Source organism: Echinops telfairi, unplaced genomic scaffold (assembly GCF_000313985.2).
Source record: "Echinops telfairi isolate 266 unplaced genomic scaffold, ASM31398v2 ScPeMD7_60;HRSCAF=208, whole genome shotgun sequence".
Classification (NCBI taxonomy): Eukaryota; Metazoa; Chordata; class Mammalia; order Afrosoricida; family Tenrecidae; genus Echinops; species Echinops telfairi.
Genome location: NW_022103958.1, coordinates 33,528,215 through 33,549,686, shown reverse-complemented (window position 1 = coordinate 33,549,686; position 21,472 = coordinate 33,528,215). Strand labels below are relative to the sequence as shown.

At 45.4% G+C, this 21,472-nt stretch overlaps 1 protein-coding gene across 1 annotated transcript; it reads right to left on the bottom strand.

Annotated features, from left to right (window-relative positions):
- Positions 1-87: 87 nt before the first annotated feature.
- On the bottom strand, positions 88-20,679 carry SPTY2D1 (SPT2 chromatin protein domain containing 1). The gene is made up of 6 exons (XM_004711592.2): positions 20,427-20,679; positions 8,708-8,822; positions 4,453-5,931; positions 3,121-3,289; positions 1,880-1,957; positions 88-755 (listed from the first exon to the last, which is right to left on the bottom strand). The coding sequence occupies exons 1-6, from the start codon at positions 20,484-20,486 to the stop codon at positions 662-664; spliced, it is 1,995 nt and encodes a 664-aa protein (XP_004711649.1). The 5' UTR covers positions 20,487-20,679; the 3' UTR covers positions 88-661.
- Between the last annotated feature and the right edge of the window lie 793 nt (positions 20,680-21,472).

The window sequence follows — 21,472 nt, the reverse complement described above, 5'->3', positions numbered from 1 at the left end:
TATTAAGTGGCATAACTAGTAGTTTACCTTATTAATTGCTTATCCCCTACATTAGTGATGAAGAATGTTCCACATCAAATCCATGAATAGTATGCAGAATACAATTTATTCTAATATTTTAAACTTTAACATCAGAGGGATGGTATCCATATAATTAAAGCCTACACTACATCTTCAAGTTCTCAATCTAAACATATAGGTTAGGGCAGGTCACTTCCTTGCTGGCAGCACTCATGGGAGGGCCACCAGTTCCTCATAAAAAGTCAGCCTAATTGGGAGCTCGGCCATGTCCTAGTCACACCTCAGGACCACGCAAGTCAAGCTCTAATCCTTTTTCCTTTTCAAGTGTAACAGGAGACTGGCTGGCTGTGGACTGCCCTCCCCACCCCCCCTTCAGTGTGCATAGCTCATCGGGATCCAGGCTGGCACCTGTGGGACAGTTCCCTTCATAAGAGCATTCGGTGAGCAGGATCACCTAGGGTACAAGATTTCACCCTGGAAAGGAGTTTAAGATATTTTGTGCTCAAATGACAGCCTGCACAGTGTGCGTCCTTCTCCTTGAAAACCCAAGTAAAAATAAAAAATGCCAGGGGCCCTCCGTCTGAAGGCAGCCGTCCTTGCAGCAGTGTCTCCAGAAGGCCACAAGAGGTCAAAGCAGCAGCTAGCGCCGCTTTAGCCTCTTGGCCTTTTGACGTTTCATTTCTTCCTCTTCACGTCTCATTTCTTCTAAGTCTTCCTGCATACCAAGTCTTAAACTGTCACAAAAAAAAAATGTTATTAATACATGGAAGATTTCCACTAGGTTTCAAAGCAAAATGTAAAAGGAATTCGGGGAAATGGCAACTAAAACTATTGCTTGAACCCTCCCCAACAAATATAAGAAATGTGAGGAAATGCTGCTTAGGTTCGAGGAACTCTGAGTAGATGAGATTAGGGAATTGCAGAGAGGCAAAAATCTACGAGTCACACAAGGTAAGAAAATCACTGCTCCCAGAGCCCCTTCCCTGCACTCCCCACTCCTCCGCCACAAGCTGCTGGGGAGGGGACCCCATGCTCCGTTCCATCCATAAGGCAGGCTCCCCTGCTTACAACGTCAGTGTTAGCCCCCAGCTGTGCGAGTCGCTGGGCACTGGAGTCTTCTCTCACAGCCAGCACTCAGCCTGCCTCCCTACTCGCCCCACCCAGTGATCAGCACCTGCGGAGTCAGGGTGGGTATGTCTGGTGCTGAGGACTACCGACGGAATGAATATACGTCGTGGAAAAAAGATTTCGCACGCCACCAAAATCAGTTAAAGTAATAAACAGAAAGCTGGTTTGCTCCATAAACCATCACATTCAAAAAGCTAAAACAAATATTAAAGGAAAGGGCATTTATTCAATAAATAAATGGCATCCTATTCATGCTTCTCCCCAACGTTTTAGTTGATAATTTCTCTCCTGACTGGGGGGAGTGCAGGGCAGAGAAAGGGGCTTAGTGTTCTGGGTGAATGAGTTCCCCAAGTTAGCACCATAAGCAAATAGTCATTTATAAACGCTATGCAGGATTCAGGGACTTCAGTGTACTCCAGGTCCCTCAGGGCACCCGCAGTGCAGGTGAGCAAGGATGAGATGTGTCTGCTGTGGGAAGGGAATGAGGGAAAAAAGCAGGAACAGGCCAAAAATGGAGTCGAGGTGTCCCTAGCCTACACTGTGGCTTACCCTGAGTGGCTCCGTGCATAGGGAACCTGTCCTCTAAACACTTCCTGAGTGGAAACACTACAGCCTTAGGTTACGAATGTGAAGCAGTCTTGGAGTCCAGATCCAGGTGACCCAAAGCCTCTGCTCCCAGACAAAACTTAGGGCATTTCAACTTTAACACGGGGGTGAAGTTTTGGCGTACCTCTTTGCCTCTTCTTTCTGCTGTTCTTTCCAAGTACTCTCCATGTAACGTAAGGCATAATCACTTTCATCTTTGTACCTAATGACAGGAAATGGGAGTTAAACAGACCGAAGACTCGGTTTTCTAACGGCATCAAAGCCTCATCCTTTCTGCTGAGAATACACCTAGCAGCACATGTCGCTATCCCACACCTACACTCCAGCGACACTGAATCGTCAACCACTCGGCCTGCCTTTCCTCAGTTGCTCCTGCCCTTCCCCGCACCCCCACTGTTCACATAAACTCCCTGTGCTCCGCTATCTCTCAGCTGCTGCTGTCAATTTGATCACATGCACGTAGGTCTTTAAATAGCACCGTGTTCAAGGCAGATATTTTTTTTTTACTAATTAAACTATTGTTTGGTTTCAAGAAAACTTCAGGAGATATTTTTGGTTTAAAGCTTAAAGATGATCTCAGGACAATAGTTTCAGGGACTCATTTAGATTTTTCTGGATTTCATGACTATTTGAAATTCTGTTCCACATTTTCCTCTTTGTGATCAGGATTCTTTTGAGTCAATGATCAAAAACAATCAGTCATGACAGCAAGGAACCACCCAGTTCGTCTGGTCTCAGTCAAGGAGGCAATTTGCCACTCACTCCATAGGTTAGTATTAGTTTCCACCAGGGCTCCACAGGCTTCTAACTACTGGTTGATAAGTACTGTGATAGGTCTGCTTTGTCTTACAATCGAAAAGACAGAGTAGCATCTTCCCATTAGTTTCCAAGGTTACCAACCACATCTTTCGGCCAGAGTGCCTGGTGGGTTTGAACCATTGACTTTTAAGGTGAGCAGCCAAACACTTTAACGACTGTATCACCAGGGCTCCTTACACCCAGGGAAAGCATGTGTCAGTAAAACCAGTTTTCAGCATGTGGATGGTCAGCAGACTTTGAGTGGCATATATTTATTTCTACTATATTAAGCTGCTTCACTCATTAAATATAATGAATTTAAATATATGCCACCCAAAGTCCGATGACCATTTTATATGGACTCCCATTAAAAAGGGGTACTTTTTGGCCCTAATAGAAGTAACAATTGATTCCGAACTAAGTGTTGCATTTTAAGTGCCGAAAAGTAATTAAAACCACCTCCACCTAGGTGTTCCTGATTATGAATTCTATTCAATGCCCTTACTTTCGAGTGTTTCTTTCTCCCCCACAATCTGAATTACACAATCGAACACTCTCCTTCCTTACTTTTTTCGGTCATAGCCAAAGATTTCCCTAATGTGCTTGGATATCTCTTCCTGAGGCTCTCCTTCGTCCTCAATGAAGTCGTCCATTTCAGAGTCGTACTCTTCATCTTCCTCCTCATCATAGTCTCGAGGTCTTTTGTAACCAGAGGGGAAGGGAAGCCTTTGAAAACCTGAAAATTGAAAAGCCACTCATTAAAAGAGTTTTTATCCTGCTGACTATGAAGTACTGACAATTTGTCAGGTTTCACCACTTTAATAAGTTGCAGTAAAATAACCATTTTTACAGATCAACTAAAACCACCTCCAGTGGGGTTCTAGGTACACAGATTTTGAGAACTCAGTATGGCAGTATTCTTTAAAACTCAGGGCCTGTCAGGTGGCCCCCAACATGGGATCATGACTACAGCTTCCCTGCTGCAAACATCTTAAAATTGAATTTGTAAGCAAATGCGATTATTTTACTGAGACATTTTAAAGACCAGAAATGGATGGGAGACTCTGGAAAGTGTAGGCACTTAGTAGCACCCCTGCTTTCAACTGTGGAAATAAGAATGGCCTCTGGACATTGCGGCCACAGTCTATTTGAGAACGATTAGTCCAGCTGAATTAGAGCATTTAAAGCAAGAAGCCTCTTGTTTGGTCTCTTTGTATACAAGGGGGGCTTAAAAAAGTTCATGGGAAAATGGAATGAAGAGATGATGGAATTTTCCATGAACATTCTGAAGCCCACTCATATTCTTCATCGTGCCTAAAAACAAATGCCTACTACCATGATCTAGCAGCTAGCAGGTGTCACCAACCAGTCCCTCGGGCTCCATAATGTCCAGTAGAAAGAACAGACACCTACGACCCCACTGCCGTCAAGTCGTATCCACTGCACAGTGACCCGAGATAGTATTTCTGAGATTGCATGGATTCACAGGGGTAGACAGGGACGTTGTGGTTAACAGTCTGGTGGCCCCACCCAGGCTCCTTCGCTGGCATAAAGATCTTAACCTGCCATCAAGCTAATCCCAACTCCTATGGAGCTGACTGCCCCTGTGGGCTTCCAAGGCTGTAACTCTTTAGTGGGGCAGAAAGCCTCATCTGTGTGTGCACTTACCATGTCTCCAAACGACACAGCTAAGTTTATGGTGTTTGGGGACATTACAGGTGAACACAGAAAGCCTTTTCTAGAGACTTTCCCAAACCAGGGCAGGCGAAACATCAGGATGCATTCAAGTGCAATCAAAAACACAAGGGAAAGGGTCAGAGGGTCTCTAGTTCTATAAAGCAAGGTACTCTTAATTTCCTATTGGCAAAAACATACTTTGAGGTTGAGCAGTAGTATTACCTTGGGTAGGTCTGTGGCCAGATAGCAGAGGTCTCATTCCATTCATCTGTCCGTTGCTTGACCGACAAATTATATTCTTGGAGGAAATTGTTTCCGAGACAACAGTGCACCTGGGCTTTACAGGAGGACCAGAACTAGCTGCTTGCCCATGTCTCATGCTGTTTGCTGGTCTAATGATAGTCCTTCCAGCGGAAACTCCGCCACTTCCTGATTTCCTAGGGCCGCCAACTGACCGCCCAGGGGAGGGCCCTGAACTGCTCAATGGTCGCCGAAGGTCAGGTGGACTGCTGATGGGCCGCCCAGGGCCGCTGGAACTGGCTGCAGGCTTCCCAGAACCACTGGAGGTGTTTGCAGGCCGCCCAGGACCACTTGTGCCACTGCCTGTCCGCCCAGAAGGATATGAGTCACTTGCTGGCTTCTTGGTCCCACTGGTGGACCGGTCAGGTCCTGAGCTAGAGCTACAATTTTGGCGCTTGGACCCAGGGTCAGAGCCCATGACGGGTCTGCTAGTTCCTGTACTGGGGCGTCCAGGGGCTGCGTGAGAGCTGCTACCTGGCTGCCTGACACCTGGACTCTTCACCTTGTTGTTTGGGGTGACTGTGGGCCCAGGCCTGGAATGGCTAGGACAGGAAGGAGGTTTTTTGGTTTTGTGCTCAGTAGCAGATTTCTGAGAGCCGCTGGCAGAAGTCCTTTGGGTACTTTGGGTAGAATGGGGCTTCCCTGCCCCATTGAAAACAGGTCTGTCCTGGCCTTCACGAAGGGTGGGCTGGGAACAATTGCCAGACCCTGCCTTGGTCCTTTCGCCTGACATGGGTTTAGATGATGACAAACCAAACGGCTTCTCACTGGCTGTGCTGGGTCTGGATTTCTTCTCAGCAGGAGGAAAGGGGGTTCCCTTAGAAGAAGGAACCTTGTCCCCAGAACTTTTGCCAAGTTTTGCGCCCACACTATCTTTCTGAGGAGGTGTCTTCTTGGATCCAGTTGGAGGTGGTCTTGCATCTGTCTCTTTCCTTTTTTGATGCTTTCTCTCCAGGAACTCTCGCTCCCGGAGTTCCTCAGCAGTCATCGGCCGCTCTTCGGTTTTCTTCACCACCTTGATCTCCACTGGCTCGTACTGCTTCTTCTCAGCTAGCCGGAGTAGATCGGTGAAGTTCATACGTGGTGGGGCACTTTTAAGGGGGACCTTTGGCTTGCTTTCAACTTTGGGAGGCTCTTGCTCTTCCTCGTATTCCTGGTCAGACTCTGCTTGATTGTATTCTAAGTATTCATCCTCCTCTTCCATCTCATACTCCTGGTCCGTTCCCTGGCCAGTGTGGCTCTCCATTGCCACCTTCTTCTTCGTCTTCTCCTCAACAGGAACCCCATTGTAACCATGGAAATTATCCTTGGTCCTCTTGGCCATGGCTCTTGCTTTCTTGTCGTGTTTTAGCTCAATTCGCTTTTTCACTAGATCTTCTTTTCTCCTTTTCTCCTCTAGAGCTGAAAGGGTAGAAATAAGAGCATGTCATTCTCTCAGCCCATAATTTATATAACAAACACGTATAATTGAGGGCAAGCCAAAAAGTCTTCATATAACCACAGAAAGCTTATTCAGCAAAAACATCAAAATGTACGCTACTGTTGCCTGGGACAGCCCTTGCCCCCCTGGACGAGTGAGCAGACACACTGTGACGGGACCATGCTTCTCAGCATTGCTGCTCACCACGGTGGTTTCCAGTGTTCTTTACATGTCTTCGCAATAAATAAAACAAACCGCTGTCGGGTCATTTCTGACGCACAGCAGCCCCTGTGACTATCCGGAGTCCATGGAGAAAGGTTATCACAATTTCCGCTGTGGAATCCCAGCCAGGAGTCACCACGCCTTCTGAGCGACACCTCTCTTGAATTTCACTGGCCAGCAGATCCCTGCTGGGCCTTGTTTTTTAAAATAAGAAGGCAGCTGTGCTAAGGAGAGAATGGACCTGGCCCCATCTACTGAGTGCAAACATATTTCAACACCATTTGTCTGGACAACACCTCTGAGGGTATGAACTAGAGCCCTAGCAGCAACACTCTCGACTGACCCACAGTTATAGCTACAGGTATGCGCGTGCATGCCCATACACAGCCATCCAGAAAGGAAAGCACATTGAGATGCAGTTACAGATACTTCTTACACATAACCAAACACCTTGTAAGATTGGTTTTATAGAATGTGAAGGCTTAGAAGCCGTTTCAAGGGATAACTCAGTTGGCTGGCATAGAGTATATGTTCACAGAATGTATGTGCTACATACCAATGTGTTGAGTCCTATCTAGCGTTTTAAAAGCTTTCAAGCAGTCATCTACGATACAATGACTGATCTCCATCCGAAACAAGAGGAAAGGAAACCAAAGAACGTTGTCTACAGGACTGACAGTCTACACAAATCATGTCCTCCTCTACTGTTGAGACCCAAGAAGTAGATGACGCCTTAGTATCATTACTGAGAGTTCTATCAGGACCAGTAGATGGATTTCTTTCTTTTTTGGGGGGTAGGGGGGTGGGGTGAGAGAAACACAAACAGAACTCGAATTCTTAAGAAGTCCAGGCTTACCAAATCAGTCGAGACTAGAAGACTCCCTACAACTATCATCCTGAGATATTTTGCAAATATTAAGCCAAAAGAAACCCTATGGTCACTTTTTAGCTAAACAACAGATAGGCAGATAAAATGACTATCACCCCTGAGTAATGAGCGCCTCTAAAAACAATCATCTATATAAAACCAAGTGGCAAGTAGCTTAAAGCAGATAAGAAGGTGAGGGGGCTGAAAAAGCAGAGGACTAAAAATAGTACAATCACACAGAAAGGATGAGAATGAGAACCTTGCGATCAATGTACCATATATACTCAAGTATAAGCCGACCCGAATATCACCCGAGGCACCTAATTTCACCACAAAACATGGCATAAAAATGTGCTGAAAAAACTTGGCTTATACACGAGTATATATGGTAACTACTCTCATGGAATGATATGGGGGGAAACTGGTAAATGGGAACCTAATTTGCTGTGCAAACTTTCAACATAAACACAAATAAAATGCTATATATTTTTAAAAAGCAGTATGTTTATCTGAATCAATGGCCGAAACATACCGAGACACAAGCAGTGTTCAAATTACAATTTAAGGACATCTAAGACATCAAATAAGGAAGTAATTTAAATAAGCATCAGTTGAGTCATCTTCACACATAGGGTTTTTCTATATGACTAAGCAAGTGGGCGACTTGGTTTTTAGCTTGAAATATAGAAAACACCAAAACCCAAGCTCACTGCCATCAAGTTGATTCCAACTCAGAGTGACCCTACCCGGCAGAGGACTAGAGACTTCCGGGTTTCCTAGGCTGTAAATCTTGATGGGAACAGACAGCTTCACCTTTCTACTGAGACACAGCTCGTGGGGTGGGTTTGTACTACTGACCTTGAGGTTAGGGGCCCATTAGTACCCAATATGCCACCAAAACAAAACCAAACCCACTGCCCTCCAGCTGCATCTGACTCACAGCAACCCTATAGGACACGGTAGAACTGCCTCTGGGGTCCCAGACAGCAACTATTTACAGGCGCAGAAAGGCAAGTCTGCCTCCCACTGCACCACCAGGGCACTCCTTAAGTACAGAACACTGTTGTGGCAAAGAAATGTACTAAGAATATTAACATCTACTTAGCAACTGTCATTAAAAATAAATGTTTAAAATTAATTTACGTGTCATTTTCATAATATAAAAATGCGTCTTGGGATTGATGGTGCTCGTAAACTGTCCCTATTTTAACAGTTAAGAGAGCAGTCTCAATAAGCCAAAATACAAAACAGAAGAAGATCCACAACAAGGAAAGGAATGGCGCTTAGGGACAAACTGGCCAATTAGAAGACAGCCACTGTCCCCTAAGCTTGTCCTGAAAGGGGAATAAGAGACAACATCTATACCAAAGATCAACCCAAGAGCACAGAGAAGGCCTGTTATGTTTTTCAACGATCCACTGGTTACATGCAAGCTGGCTGTGAAGGAGGCCCGGAGGTGCTGTGGTTCGGTGCTAGACAGCTAGCTGAAATGGTGGAAGCTCAAACCTACCAGGAACAACGTGGAAGAAAGGTACGGCAGCCTCCTCTCAGAACCGCAAACAGCCGTGGGCACAGTGCAGGGCAGCTGTACTCTGCTCTGTGCAGAAGGTCGGAGGTTTGGGTTGGCTTTGGTGTTGTGGAAGTGGAGTAAGGACACAGACACATACCTTTCCGTTGGAGCTCCTCTTCTTTCCTTCTGAGGAAAGCTTGTACTGCTGCTGATTGGACACCTTTAACTTTTGGGTCCTTTTTGGGAGGCCCCACTGCCAAACTGTACCTTTTCTAAATTTAAAAAAAAAAAAAAAAAGAGTAGAAGTTATAAACAATGATACTGTACAAATCTATGCAAAACACTAAAGTTTAAATGTTGACTGAAAATCCAATTCTGAAAAATTATGAGATACATATAACTTATCTTAAAGTTTATCTAAAAAATGTCAGGATATCAAGGGTTCAAATAGAAAGTAAATGTTTAGAAAATGATGATGGCAACATATGTCCAAATATGCTTGATACAATTTATGTATGGATTGTTATAAGAGCTGTAAGACACATCGGTACAGATAAGAGCTTTCAACACATGGAATTCAGGACAGATAAAACCCTCAGGAATAGCATAGTAGCGATATCATGTAGGTAGGAGGATGGTGGGGGTGGGTGGGAGGGGAACCCATCACAAGGTTGGATATATAGTCCACCCTCCAGGGGAAAAATAACATAAATGTGGGTGAAGAGAGACAACGGACAGTGTACAACACAAAATAACAACAATAATATATTATTGATCAAGAATTCAGGAGGGAGGGAGGGGAAAAAAGAGGAGCTGATACCAAGGGCTCAAGTAGAAAGAAAACGTTTTGGAAATGTTGATGGCAACATATGTACAAGTGTGCTTAATACAACTGAATGATGAAATGTCATAAGATTTATAAAAGCCCCCCAATAAAATGATTTAAAAAAAACAAAACTTGGGGGATTTTTACGTGTAAGGTTGCTCTGTATCATCCCAGGTAATCTGATCAGCGAACAATTCTGAAGGCAGTGTTAGGGCTGGTTTACAAAAAGGGGCCTGGACTGGGTGCCTCACAGGTCACCAGGTAGAACAGAACGGGTTCCCCAAGTAGCACACGCTTTACAATTCTCATCAAAAACATTAACCTCCCTCCGGCCAACAGAAACGCCCCGTTTACTGGTAAGCTTTCCAAGCGAGCAGAATAAACCACACCTCACAACCATGTTCTCTGCTGGCTCCTCGAATCCAGATACCTCTCTAGCAGACACTTCCGGCTTCGTCGGTTCTTTTGCTCGGAATGGGGAAACACCAAGATTTTACTTTGCCACTGGCAGAAGACAAAGGACAGACCATGGCTAACAAGCAGTCCCCAGAGGCCATTCCCTGTAACCTTTCCCCGCAGCTCCGATCTAGAGGAAATAGTCACCCCACACAAAACTCCCTTTGAGACAGCTTTCCGCCCCCCGCCCGCCCCAGCACTAGCACTCTCCTTGCACAGGCAGTATTCCTCTGGCCTTCCCTCTTTATGGACTTCATTAGGACATGACAAAAGTTAGGATTACGTTAATGTGAACCACGAAAGGAAATCAACTTCCAGGTTGTAAATGTCTACCATTTGAAAGTATACCTTTAGCACTAATAACACAGGACCACGGGTGAATCATCTCTGCAACCATTTTGTTGCCAGAAAATAAAAAATGTGACAGGCCCTCCCTCTGGCCTTGTTAAGCTGATGTCGAGGAGCCCTAAGTGGCCTAGCGACGACTGCGTTCAGCTGCTGATCAAATGGCCAGCAGTTCGAACCCACCAGTGGCTCTGAGGGAGAAAGGTATGCTAGTCTGCTTCCCTAAAGATAAACCTATGGGGCAGTTGGTAGCAGCAGGCTTAGTTTGAGTTTTTTTGTTAGGCGGATACTACTCGTATACACTAAACCTGTTGCTGTGCTATTGAAAAAAAGAAAATTCCGTTTCTGAGGACAAAAATGAGCTACTTAGGGACCCAAAAAGTGATTCCCAAAGGACCCAAGCTTACCATACCCACTCTCATCCAACTGATTCCAATGAAAAGCAACCATCTAGAGGGCTTACTACAAGGCTGTCGGATACGAAGTACCTTGAAAGAGGCTGGAAGTTCCAGCTGTTAGTCTACCAATGAAGCAGCTTGCCCCGGAAGCAGGTCCTAATCCAACCTGAAAATCCTGCCCAATAGCAGCGCCCAGTGTGACACACCCCTGGCAGGGCCAGGTCCCAGAAGTGAGCAAGCCTCCAGGTTCCTTTCCAGACACCTAGGCTCCTGGCTCACAATGAGGTCCATTGTAAATGCACTTGCAGATCTTTCCATAGGAAAGGGGGTTCGGGGTGAGGGCAGTCACCTCTCTCCCCTGTGGAACAGTTGGTGGGTTAGAACTGATGACCTGTGGTTAGGAGCCCTATGCCTAATCCACAGTGCCATCAGGCTCCTTTCCTTCGTAGATAGGAGCCCAATATTTAATATTTGAAAGACAAAACAAGGAGAACAGGAAAGCATTAATGCTTACCTAATTAGCTATATACTACAGCGCTGGTTCACAGGAAAGGACTCCTAAATCCAGAGTACAAGTAGCTCACCTTTCACTGTGGTAGGGGAGAGCCTAAGCAGAGGGACACAGTCCACCCAGGGAGATTTGGAAACAAAGAAAGGGAGTGTTTTTGTGAACAGGACGTTAGGAGGTCTTATCTATGTCGACCCTGGAGCTCACAGGTTCATATCCTAAATCAAGTCTGGCCTCAAGAGATCAATAAGGAGGCACTGACTAGTAGAAAAACGACTGAGACCCAAAAGGAAAAGCTGAGGCATGATTCTGTTCACATTCCACCTTTATGATATCTTCCTGGTGCACCACCTGTGGTACTCATTAAAAATAGACTTACTGGAAAAAAAATAAGACTTCGAGGTAACAAAATGATCTATGATGACAGGTTTACCTTAAACAACAGTATCCGTCAAAGGCTAGTTTTCCAACCCATATTAAAATAGGCAGTCTTAAAATGCAAAGTGTTTGTGCAGCACGTAAAGCCACGGCCTGGCTGGGGGTATGTGGACTAAGCTTCCCCACGCACTGACTTCAGAACACTGGGCCAGGAAACAGGACGCAGGGCTCAGAACAGAATCCCCCAAATCACTGTCAGCTTTCCCCCTCTCAGCAGTTCTGTTCCTGAGATTCTGGTCCTTTTAAACAGCTGTCATTTGAGGAGAAACCCACCTCATATTTAACTCAACCCTTCTGCAGTACTTTTTGTTTTACCCCGGGGACTGAAGGAATTCAACAAATCTTTAAGATTGGTAGTACTCAATTAAACACCAAAACAGCAGGGTGAGATCGGCACTGCGCCGGAACTAATGGCTTCGTGTGGGCTTGCTGTGGGGTTGGTGCAGGACGGGCAGTGTTGTACACAGGGTCGCTGTGAGTCGGGAAGGACTGGACCACACCTAACAACCACATAGTCCCTGTAGCTCAAAAGCTCAGATACTTGAAGAAAATGGCAGCAGTCTCTTAAAGTTTACCTCCAAAACCTATAAATCTATGGGCTGGATCTGGGGAGTGGGGAGAAGGAGTCTGCAGGCAAAAGATTGTTTTCAAAGAAATCCCGCCCCCTCCCCCCCCCAAAAAAAGAGAGAAATCCCACATCTCATCGAGATAGAACTCACCCATTTAAGTAATGTGGAGATGAAAATAGCTTCTAGTATGAAGAGACTTCAGAACGTTCACGGAGAAGCCAATGACCTTTTCATGATAGTCACAGAGTTGGCTAACTGTCACCACATTCTGAAACGGGGGCGTTTTCATCATCCCAGAACGAAACCCCGGCCCCATACTCCTTTCCCCCCATACTTCCCAGCCCTCTAAAAAGACTCAAGGTGCCATCAAGGTGATTCAGACTCTATGAAACTGCCCTCTGGGGGTTCTGAGACCACAAATCTTTCTCCCGAAGGGAGGGCTGCCTGTGCGTTCAAACTGCTGGCCTTGCTGTGGTTACACACGCTGCCAGCCCGCTAATCTACTTTCTGTTGCTATAGATTTGCCTGGTCTCGGCTTTTGATAGAAACCATGCAGCGTGTGTCCTTTGTGACTGGTCTCTTTCACTTAGCATGGGTTTACAGTTCATTTTTGTAGTAGCATTTCCTGTTATTTAATTTATTTTTATGGCTGAATAATATTCCGCTTTATATACATTTTATTCATTCATTCATGAGCTGATGAACATGTGGACTGCTTCCACCTCTTGGCTATCATGAAGAACGGTGCACAAGTTTGCGTGTGGACGTATGCTGTAATTCCTTCTGGGTATACAGCCACAGAGCTTAACACTGCGCTGGTGACACCTTTCAAAATGGGGTGGCAATCAGACAATGGTTTCAAAAAAGTTCCTGTATTAGATTACTTTATAAGGCAATCTCTCCCCCCTGCACAGGGATCTCCATAGAGAATCACATGTTTAGAAAAAGAAGCCCCAGGCTAGGATCCCATTATATTCTCTTTAAGAAGGCTGACTTCCCCCTGCATCAGATGGTCACATTCAGCTTTAGCAGCAGCACAGCAAGATGCACACCCCAATCTACAATCTGATTCAAGGCACCAGGCGCGTTACTGTTGAGCTTCATGAAAACAGCAGCACAAGAGTGTCTTTTATCCCACGTGTACCCATTTCACTACCCTGAAAGCCAACTCCACCATTCTGCTGCCCCCATGAATGGTCCACAGCAGTGACACGTGTGGCATCCAAATGCTGTGTTAGAAATCTCGGCAAAATATGCAATTCTGAAGCCAAAAGACCTAGAAAATTTACGCTACTTTAAAACAGATTTGCTCCTTGTATTTGCATAAAAGACAACTGTGCTTTCTAGAAGGCACTCGGCCTGCAGCTGAGTTACAATGGAATACAGATCTCCTGCCTCCCCCCAACAGGGTATATTTTGTCTCAATCCTAAATTAAGCTCAGCACTTTCATCTCCAGTCTAACCTGGATCCTAAGGGCCACTCCCTAATTTTCACCTGTCTCCTGGACAAGAATGCTAGAATGGAACTTCCGATCTTATCCTTCAGTACATTCAAACTCACTATTTCTCTAAACTATGCTGCAGATCTGTCTCAATTCAAAGATTCCAACACCTGTTGGTTCTGCCCTTGAAACTTCCCTCCCATGAAACCGTACACTGAGATATGTCACCAACAAATCTGAACAGGCTTACACTGTGTTCAGGGGTAAAGGACAACATTCCTCACGACCCTATCCTCAGCGCAGGGTCGTGATGAAGAGCAAGACGCTGCAGTTGGACTACTCAGTTTGGATTCCCTACTGGGTCCTTTCTTAGCTATGTGATCTTGGACAAGTTTTGTGCCTCTCTGGGCCTTACTTTCCTCATTTATAAAGTGATCCCCCTTATATGGTTGCCAAAGGGATTATATTATAGTAAGTAATATGCACACAGTGCTTAGAACAGGCACAGAGTAAGCACTACCAATGCTAACTGCTAAATTATCGCCACTATTATTTAGAAACAGATTCTCTGGGTAGTGATGGGGAAGAGAAACAACAAAATCTTTGTGGCTGTAAGGTGGCAGTAGTTCTTACAGGACTCCCTCGTATTGCTTTATGTTAGAAATTCAAAGCTGCCCCCAACTCTGGACCAGTCAGCTCCATTCCAAAGTTGTAATATGTTATAAACCAAGGGTTGCAAACTGATGGCCTGCAGAAACTTGTTTAACAAAACATTCATTTCTTTAAAATGAACAGTAACTTCTATATAAATGACTTCTGTTCATATTTTGTTCAGTATTTGGAGCTTGGCACCTTTCCTGTTACATTCAAACCAGTCGTCCCTCTTTATCCTAGGGTGAGGTAGGGACTGGTTCCAGGACTCCTCAGTCTCCACCACACCCCCTCCAAAATCATCAGACGCTCCACTTCTTTATCTGAACGTCCAGTGTAGTATCAGACGCATCCCATGGCTCAGTCTGAAACCACCAGCCGCTCTAAGGTAGAAAGACTGGGCTTTCTACTGCTGTACACATGCAAACCCACAGGGAGTCTCCATGAGTCAGCATCGACTCAATTGTAGTGAGTCTGGTTTGGTTTTGACGCTTAATTGCTACACCCGCCCCCTTATACCCCTCAAATCTTGGTTGTTTAGACATGAAGCATGGAATGTGCCAACAATGATCAGCTGTGTAAACCTTCCTCTAAAATTTTTTTTTAGAGATCATGGAGTTTTCCCATGAACTTTTGGAAGTCCCTTTGTCTATCTGATTCCTCACAAAGGCTTTTCTCATCTGTCAGTTTAAGCATCACATCATAGCTACCTTACATGTCTGGGATGATTTTCACTGTTTGTTGTTGCAGGTTGTCTTGGCAACCCCAGGCACATAGGGATGGTCTTTTAACCCTTAGGGTTTTCAGTGACTGACTATCAGAATCACCAGCCAGGCCTTTTGCCAAGTATGTCTTGGTCTGGAAGCTTCCTTGAAAGCTGTTCCGCATTGGAGCAATAGTTAAGGGTCCACTGACAGGCAAGTGCTGCCTGTACTTTAAGTGGACCGGCCCGAATCAAACGAGGTTGTTCCACTTGGAAGGCAAGAATTTGAGGCACAAATCACCTTCCATCTCCCCCCATCCTCCACCACCCCGCTACAAACACACACACAATTATAGCAGGTGAAGCTTAACAAGAGTCCATGTTCTAAATTCTACTACTGTATCCAAAGAGCACAACCATTTTGTTTTTGGTAGAGAAACCCCAGGGAGAAAAAAATCTTAAATTCAGGTTACAAAAATATCTTTTGCCCTTTAGTGAAAACAGAGCATAATGACAATGACTGGTTACATCACCTTGATCAGCTGTTATTGTGTATTCAGTTTTCCACCGGGAAATGACTGTGTGTCTAATGTTTCCAGATATGATGCAATCCTACTTTAATTTTGACAGAAACATTCTAAAATGGCCTTTCTTTTCAAAGGAAATGCTGCGTACTCCTTTTCAAGGGGCGATGACCAACATCTTTTAAATCAAGCTCTGCAGAGTGCACAGGAGTGACGGACCTCAGCCTCCTCTACGTTATTATTTTCGTCTCATCAATGCCAGCTAGTCACCGGATTTCCTTGAACAAAGCCCTGCTCTTTGTGGACTGAAATCTGGTAGGGTCCAAATGGAAGGTGACGGAAGAGCATGACTGAAACGGGAAGATTAATCTGCACTGTGGGCTGCACAGGCAAAGGGCAAGCCCCGCCTTCACGACTAATTGCCCAAGAAGCAGCACGAATCCAGCTGCCACCTTTAAGTGAAACCCTGACGCGAGGTCACCAGCTAAAACTATCCTTTTCCAACGCTGTCCACATAGCCGTGTCACCCAGCCACCCAAAGCTCCCCACATTAGTAGGACTCTGTCCTTGAGACTGCCTGCACAGCCCCCCTCATCCCTCCTCTGAATTAGCATCATTTATGCCCCGTGTTGGTTTGTTAATTCTCTGAAAGACATACAAAATTCAAAGAGACTATTTTTTCCCCCAAAGAGACTATTATCTATTCTTGCAGCTACCCATCAAGCCAGATAGGGGAGAGTTCCAAGCAGGAGGTCATACCACGGGAAAACAAACAAACAAAAGAGATCTTTAAAGCCCAGACTTCCTTATAAGTCCCTAGGACCTCAATGTACACACAACTGGAGCTTCAATACACACACATAAACCAATGATTCCATCGCACTCCCCTCCTTTTGGGGGGTTGTTGTGGCGCCTGTGCAGCCCTACCCGAATCATACATGGTGAAGTGCTGCCCAGGAGCCCTGGTGGCACTGCTTGGTAAGCACTGGCCTGCTAGCCACAAGCTCAAGGGCTCAAACCCACCAGCGGCTCTGCAGGAGAAGGAGGTTATCTGCTTCTGCAAAGATTTAAGGCCTCAGAGGATCGAATCAGAATCCACTCTGATCCACTCAAAGGCAACTTTTAAGTACTGCCTGGCTGTTTTCAGAAACCAAAGACCAAAGGCTAAACCAAGTTCTGGTCTCCCACTGGAAGGCTATAGCCATGGTAGCGCACTACTACAAAACCTCTGTGCTTCCCAAACCACCAACTTCCCGGGACCCAACTTAGATTCTCACAAGTGAAAGCAAAGTATGTTACTGGTTGGTGGATGGATACAGTTTCAGCCAGACAACACATTGCAACTCACATAGAGTTCCAACATTTTGAGGGAGAGGTGAGCTTTTTTTTTTTTTACAGAAAAAACAACACCACCACAGTCATGGAATTTTGAATTATATGTGGTTAAAAGGCAATATACTCAAATTCACTGCCATTAAGTGGATGGCAAACCTGTAGGGCAGTAGAGCTGCTCCTGTGAGTTCCAATTCTGTAAATCTTTACGAGAGTGGAAAGCCTCATCTTTCTCCCATATAAGACTACACTCCTAAACCAAACTCACTGCCACGGAGTCAATCCTGACTGATAGTGACCCTGTGGGACAGGGTAGAACGAACTGTCCTTGTGGGTTTCCAAGACTATAACACTGTATGAACATAAAAAGCTTTAGTTTTCTTCCATGGAGTGGCTGGTGGTTTTGAACTGCTGACCTTATGGTTAGGAGCCCGATGTGTAACCCACAATGCCACCAGGGCTCCTGTATAAGGCACTAGCAAGTTAAAGTTTTATAAGGCTAGCCATCTTTCCACCATAGACTTCAAGTTACCATAGTAAGTGATGTTTCGAAATATCTACATTTATACTCTTCCGGGGACACACAGCACAAGCATTCCCCCCAAGACCATTCTTGGAAGACTTGTTCATAAATCACATCCTTGCCTCTGTTGTTTGCTGAGGGAGGTTAATGTTTTACCAGAAGTTATAGGCCAGACTCTAAATTACAGGCTCTCTTTGTAGCAATACTTTCAGGAGCTGTGGTGCTGCTGTAGGTTAGGTATGGTGCTGTTACCCACAAGACCAGTGGTTCCGTGGGAGAAAGACAAGGCTGTCTGCACCCATAAAGACTTACAGTCTCAGAAACCCTATATGGGGTTGCTATAAGCTTGAGTCAACTCAATGGCAGTGGGTGTTTTATTCCTGGTAAAGCAGAAAGGAGAATTTAGGACCAGCTAAAATTTAAGTTTTTAAGTGGAGCTTTAATTCAGACCTAGGCCAGTCATCTTCACACAACCAGTCAGCAGAGTCTATGCTAAGCAGTGTATGTGTATGTGAGGAATGGAAGGCCATTGGCAAGGTTGATTTTTGACCTGTGTGGTGGTTATAGAGCTTGTAATATTCTGTTACTCTGTATAGTCTTTACATTTATGCTTACATCTGATAATTTTAAAAAAGTGGATTGGGAGAATCTTCAACTGAATCCAGTAGGAATTAGCTCTTCTAAAAATATATGGATATGGTAAAATGTTAATAATAGATGTCAAGTATAGGGTGTGGGCACACAGGGATTTATTAATATTTTATATTGTTTGCAACACAATGTATTTCATAAGAATGTGCCTCTGCCCATCTTGAAAAAAAAGGAAAACTACTGAAGAAAGGAAGCCGTTTTCCTGGGCTTTCTCTGAGGGGAAAAGGGATTAAAAGGCAACGGAATTTCTCCATGAACTTTCTGAAGCCCTCTGGTACACACTGCTTACATTGAGATTATTCTAAAAGCCTTCCTTAGAGTTGGAAGAAACAAAAAGCCAGCTTAGATAATTGCATCAACAGAGTTGGAACAATATGTTGGATTAAATTTAACCACCTAATCTAACTACAATTCCTGCCCTATTCCTCAAAATGTCCTGTTGTGACTGTCCTACACGTGTCTTAAATGGACAAATAAGCCAAATGCTGGTCTGGGCTTGCTAGCTTCTTTGACAGCTGGGGAGACAGGGGAAGCACCCTTTTATAAAGTTGTGATTCTCCCACAGGAGACTCCTGTGCAGCAATGCTAGGAGTATCTGTGCTTGACCTCCACTGAAACTCGGGAAGCTCTAGGATGGATGGAATTATGCAAAGAGGAGTGATCACCACATCCAATATCGACTTACCTAGAATATTTACAGATGCAGAAACTAATTCTGTTGTTGCAGGTGACAAAGATCTGATTCCCATAGCTTCAACCTGCAGAACTTATGACTCATGGTTTAAGGGAAAGACTTCTTACAGTACTTGGGATTAGGGATGACTAAAGAGCCCTGGTGATGCATGGGTTTAAGGCCCTCAACTGCTATTTGAAAGGTCCATGGTTGCAACCCACCAGCTGCTCCATGTGATGTAGAGCAGTGGTTCTCAACCTTCCTCATGCCAAGACCCTTTGAGACGATTCCTCATGTGGTGGTGACTCCCCCAACCATAACATTATTTTTGTTGCTACTTCCTAACTGTAATTTTGGCGACCCCTGTGAAAGGGTCATTCGACAACCCCCCCCAAAGGGGTCTCCACTCACAGATTGAAGACTTAGGGAGCAGTTCTACTGTCCTACACGGAGGGCCCTTATGAGTCAAAGTCAACTTGATGACAGCAGGTTTGGTTTATTCTTTTGGTATAATAAAGGAATTGCCATGAGCTGAAATAGACTCAATAGCAGTGAGTTTGGAGTTTCCTGGCTCATAAAATTATTTTTCAATATTTTCCAAGGGGTAAAAAAAAGAAGCTATTCTCAGAAGACAAAATGCCAACGGGGGGTGGTGGTGGGGTGGGGTGAATTAACATTACGATACACAAATATGTAAGAAACACAGGGCACCTTGTGAGAGCTTAACAGTTTCCAGCTGAATGGATTTCAACAAGAGCGATTTGAGTTCCACCCCTCATACTCAAACCAAAAGTATCACAATGCAATTCATGGTTCACAGCTGTGCTGTGGGTACCAGAAATGATTCGTTTATGCAAAAAAGCCATATCCCTGTAGGCCAAGTGCTCTCCACCACTAGCAGTCACTTGAAATTTAGTCTTTCGATGTTATCTGTAGCGCAGGGGACTGGCAAACACCTACTGAGTAAATGGGATCTAGATTTCAGTCTACAACATGGAAGGCCAGAAGTAAAGGGAAGCTGATACTTTGCTGATGGTGGCCAAAGATTTTTCTGGAATTAGCTCAACTTCTCTTCCTAATACAAAAGGCAATCTCCTTTTTAACCAGGCGATAATTCAATCACCCTTTTGATTGGTATGATGGGATACATCATACAGTGCACCCGAGAAATCACTTTAAAAATCCCACCTATTCCACGCAAAAATCTTAGCGTCAATTTTTCCAGCACGTAAACCCAGCAACATTACTTCCAGACACATCCTTTTTGAAATTACATTAAATAAAGTGTAACTCAGCTTAGGGGGTGGGGTAGGGGGAGGCGGGATAAAAGAACTAAAAATTTGATCCCAAGATGAGTGAGAAAACCAGCAAAAAAAGTCCATCAGGCCAAGTCGTTGAAACTCTTCATCTACCCTACACATTCATGGTTCCAGCTTCCCATCGCTAACCTTTGGGCTGAAATCTACGCCGAAACCAGAAATTCTCTGCGCTAGATTACAATGAGTGTCAGGCCCAGCTCCACTCACCACCTTTCGTGCAACTCTAACTAAAACACTCAACAGCTAAAGTCCACGTTGCCAGAGTAACTTAGCCGCAGAGACCCACTAACAGGGCTCCGGTCTCCAGACTCCAGCAAGCCCCCCATCGACCCTGAACTCGGAGCAGTGTAAGCGCCAGGAAAACAGTGAAGGAGTCCGGCTCTTTCCTCTTTCGGGACAAACGGGCCTGGAAGTTCCATCGTGGGCCACATATTTCGAACTTGACAACTGGGGTCTCTCACACTCGCGCACGCAGTGGGGAGACCGAGGTCTCAGCCCCAGCTCGATGATGGACTTACCGGCACATTGTTGACACCTTGTCCTTTGGAAGCGATCATGAGAATTTCCCTGAAATCCATGTTGGCCGAGGGGGCAGACAGGGGCAGGCTCCCGGAAAAGGCCGACCGAGCCTAACCGAGGCGCCCAGCCGTATCGCCGAGAGAAGCGGCTCGCCAATCCCGCTCCCACCACTGCTGAGTGCGACCACTTCCGGCGCCTTCCAATGCCGTACGCCTTCCCACTTTCCCGGGACAGCGAAGATCTGCGCGGATCTGTCTTTCTCTCGGGAGTTCCTGGAGTAACTTCCGCTCTGAGGCCGGAGACACGTAAAAACGCGATACGTGGCGGCTGGCGTCAGCGCCAGGGGCGGGACTAATCCCTTTACTCACCAATGAGATGCGGCCTAGTATGTTGAGGGGTGTGGCCAAGCGGCTATCCGCAGGCCGTGACGTGAGGCCTGACGATATTGGAACTAGTGAAGAGCTCGGGGTGGGAGGAGGCAAGGGCGTGGCAGATTACCTGTCAGGTTTAGATTCTAGGTGCTCGGAATCGAAACGGCGGCTCGCCAACCGAAGAACCTGAAGCTCTCGAGTCGACGATTGCAGTTAGCTGTTTCTCGGCGCACCTGCGCTGCTGCGCAGGCGCACATGACACCGACGGCTCACCTTCTACAGCGATGCACAAATGCTATGCGTAGAGGCACACCCTGGCTGCTTTTGACCCCATTTCGATCAACTCCACATACCGTAGCCAACCTGTGTTTTGTTTAGTGGTTGAGTGATGGGATCTCTTCCTTGGGAGATAAGTTAGTAGGACTGGCCGTGACTTGGATCCAATTTGCTGTTTGATTTAATTAAAAGGAGGACCAACATCCTAAAATGTAAGCAAGCATGTCATGTTCAGGAAACAAACCCGAGTGCTCGTTTCTTTAACCATATGAGAGCTTAAATTTCTGAATTAGTGGAAGACCATGGTTTACAGTAAAAGCCCCAAATCCATTCCAGTCCTAAATCTACATTGAGCCTCCATTGAATTTTTTTCTGACCGTGTTACCTGCAGCATGAAT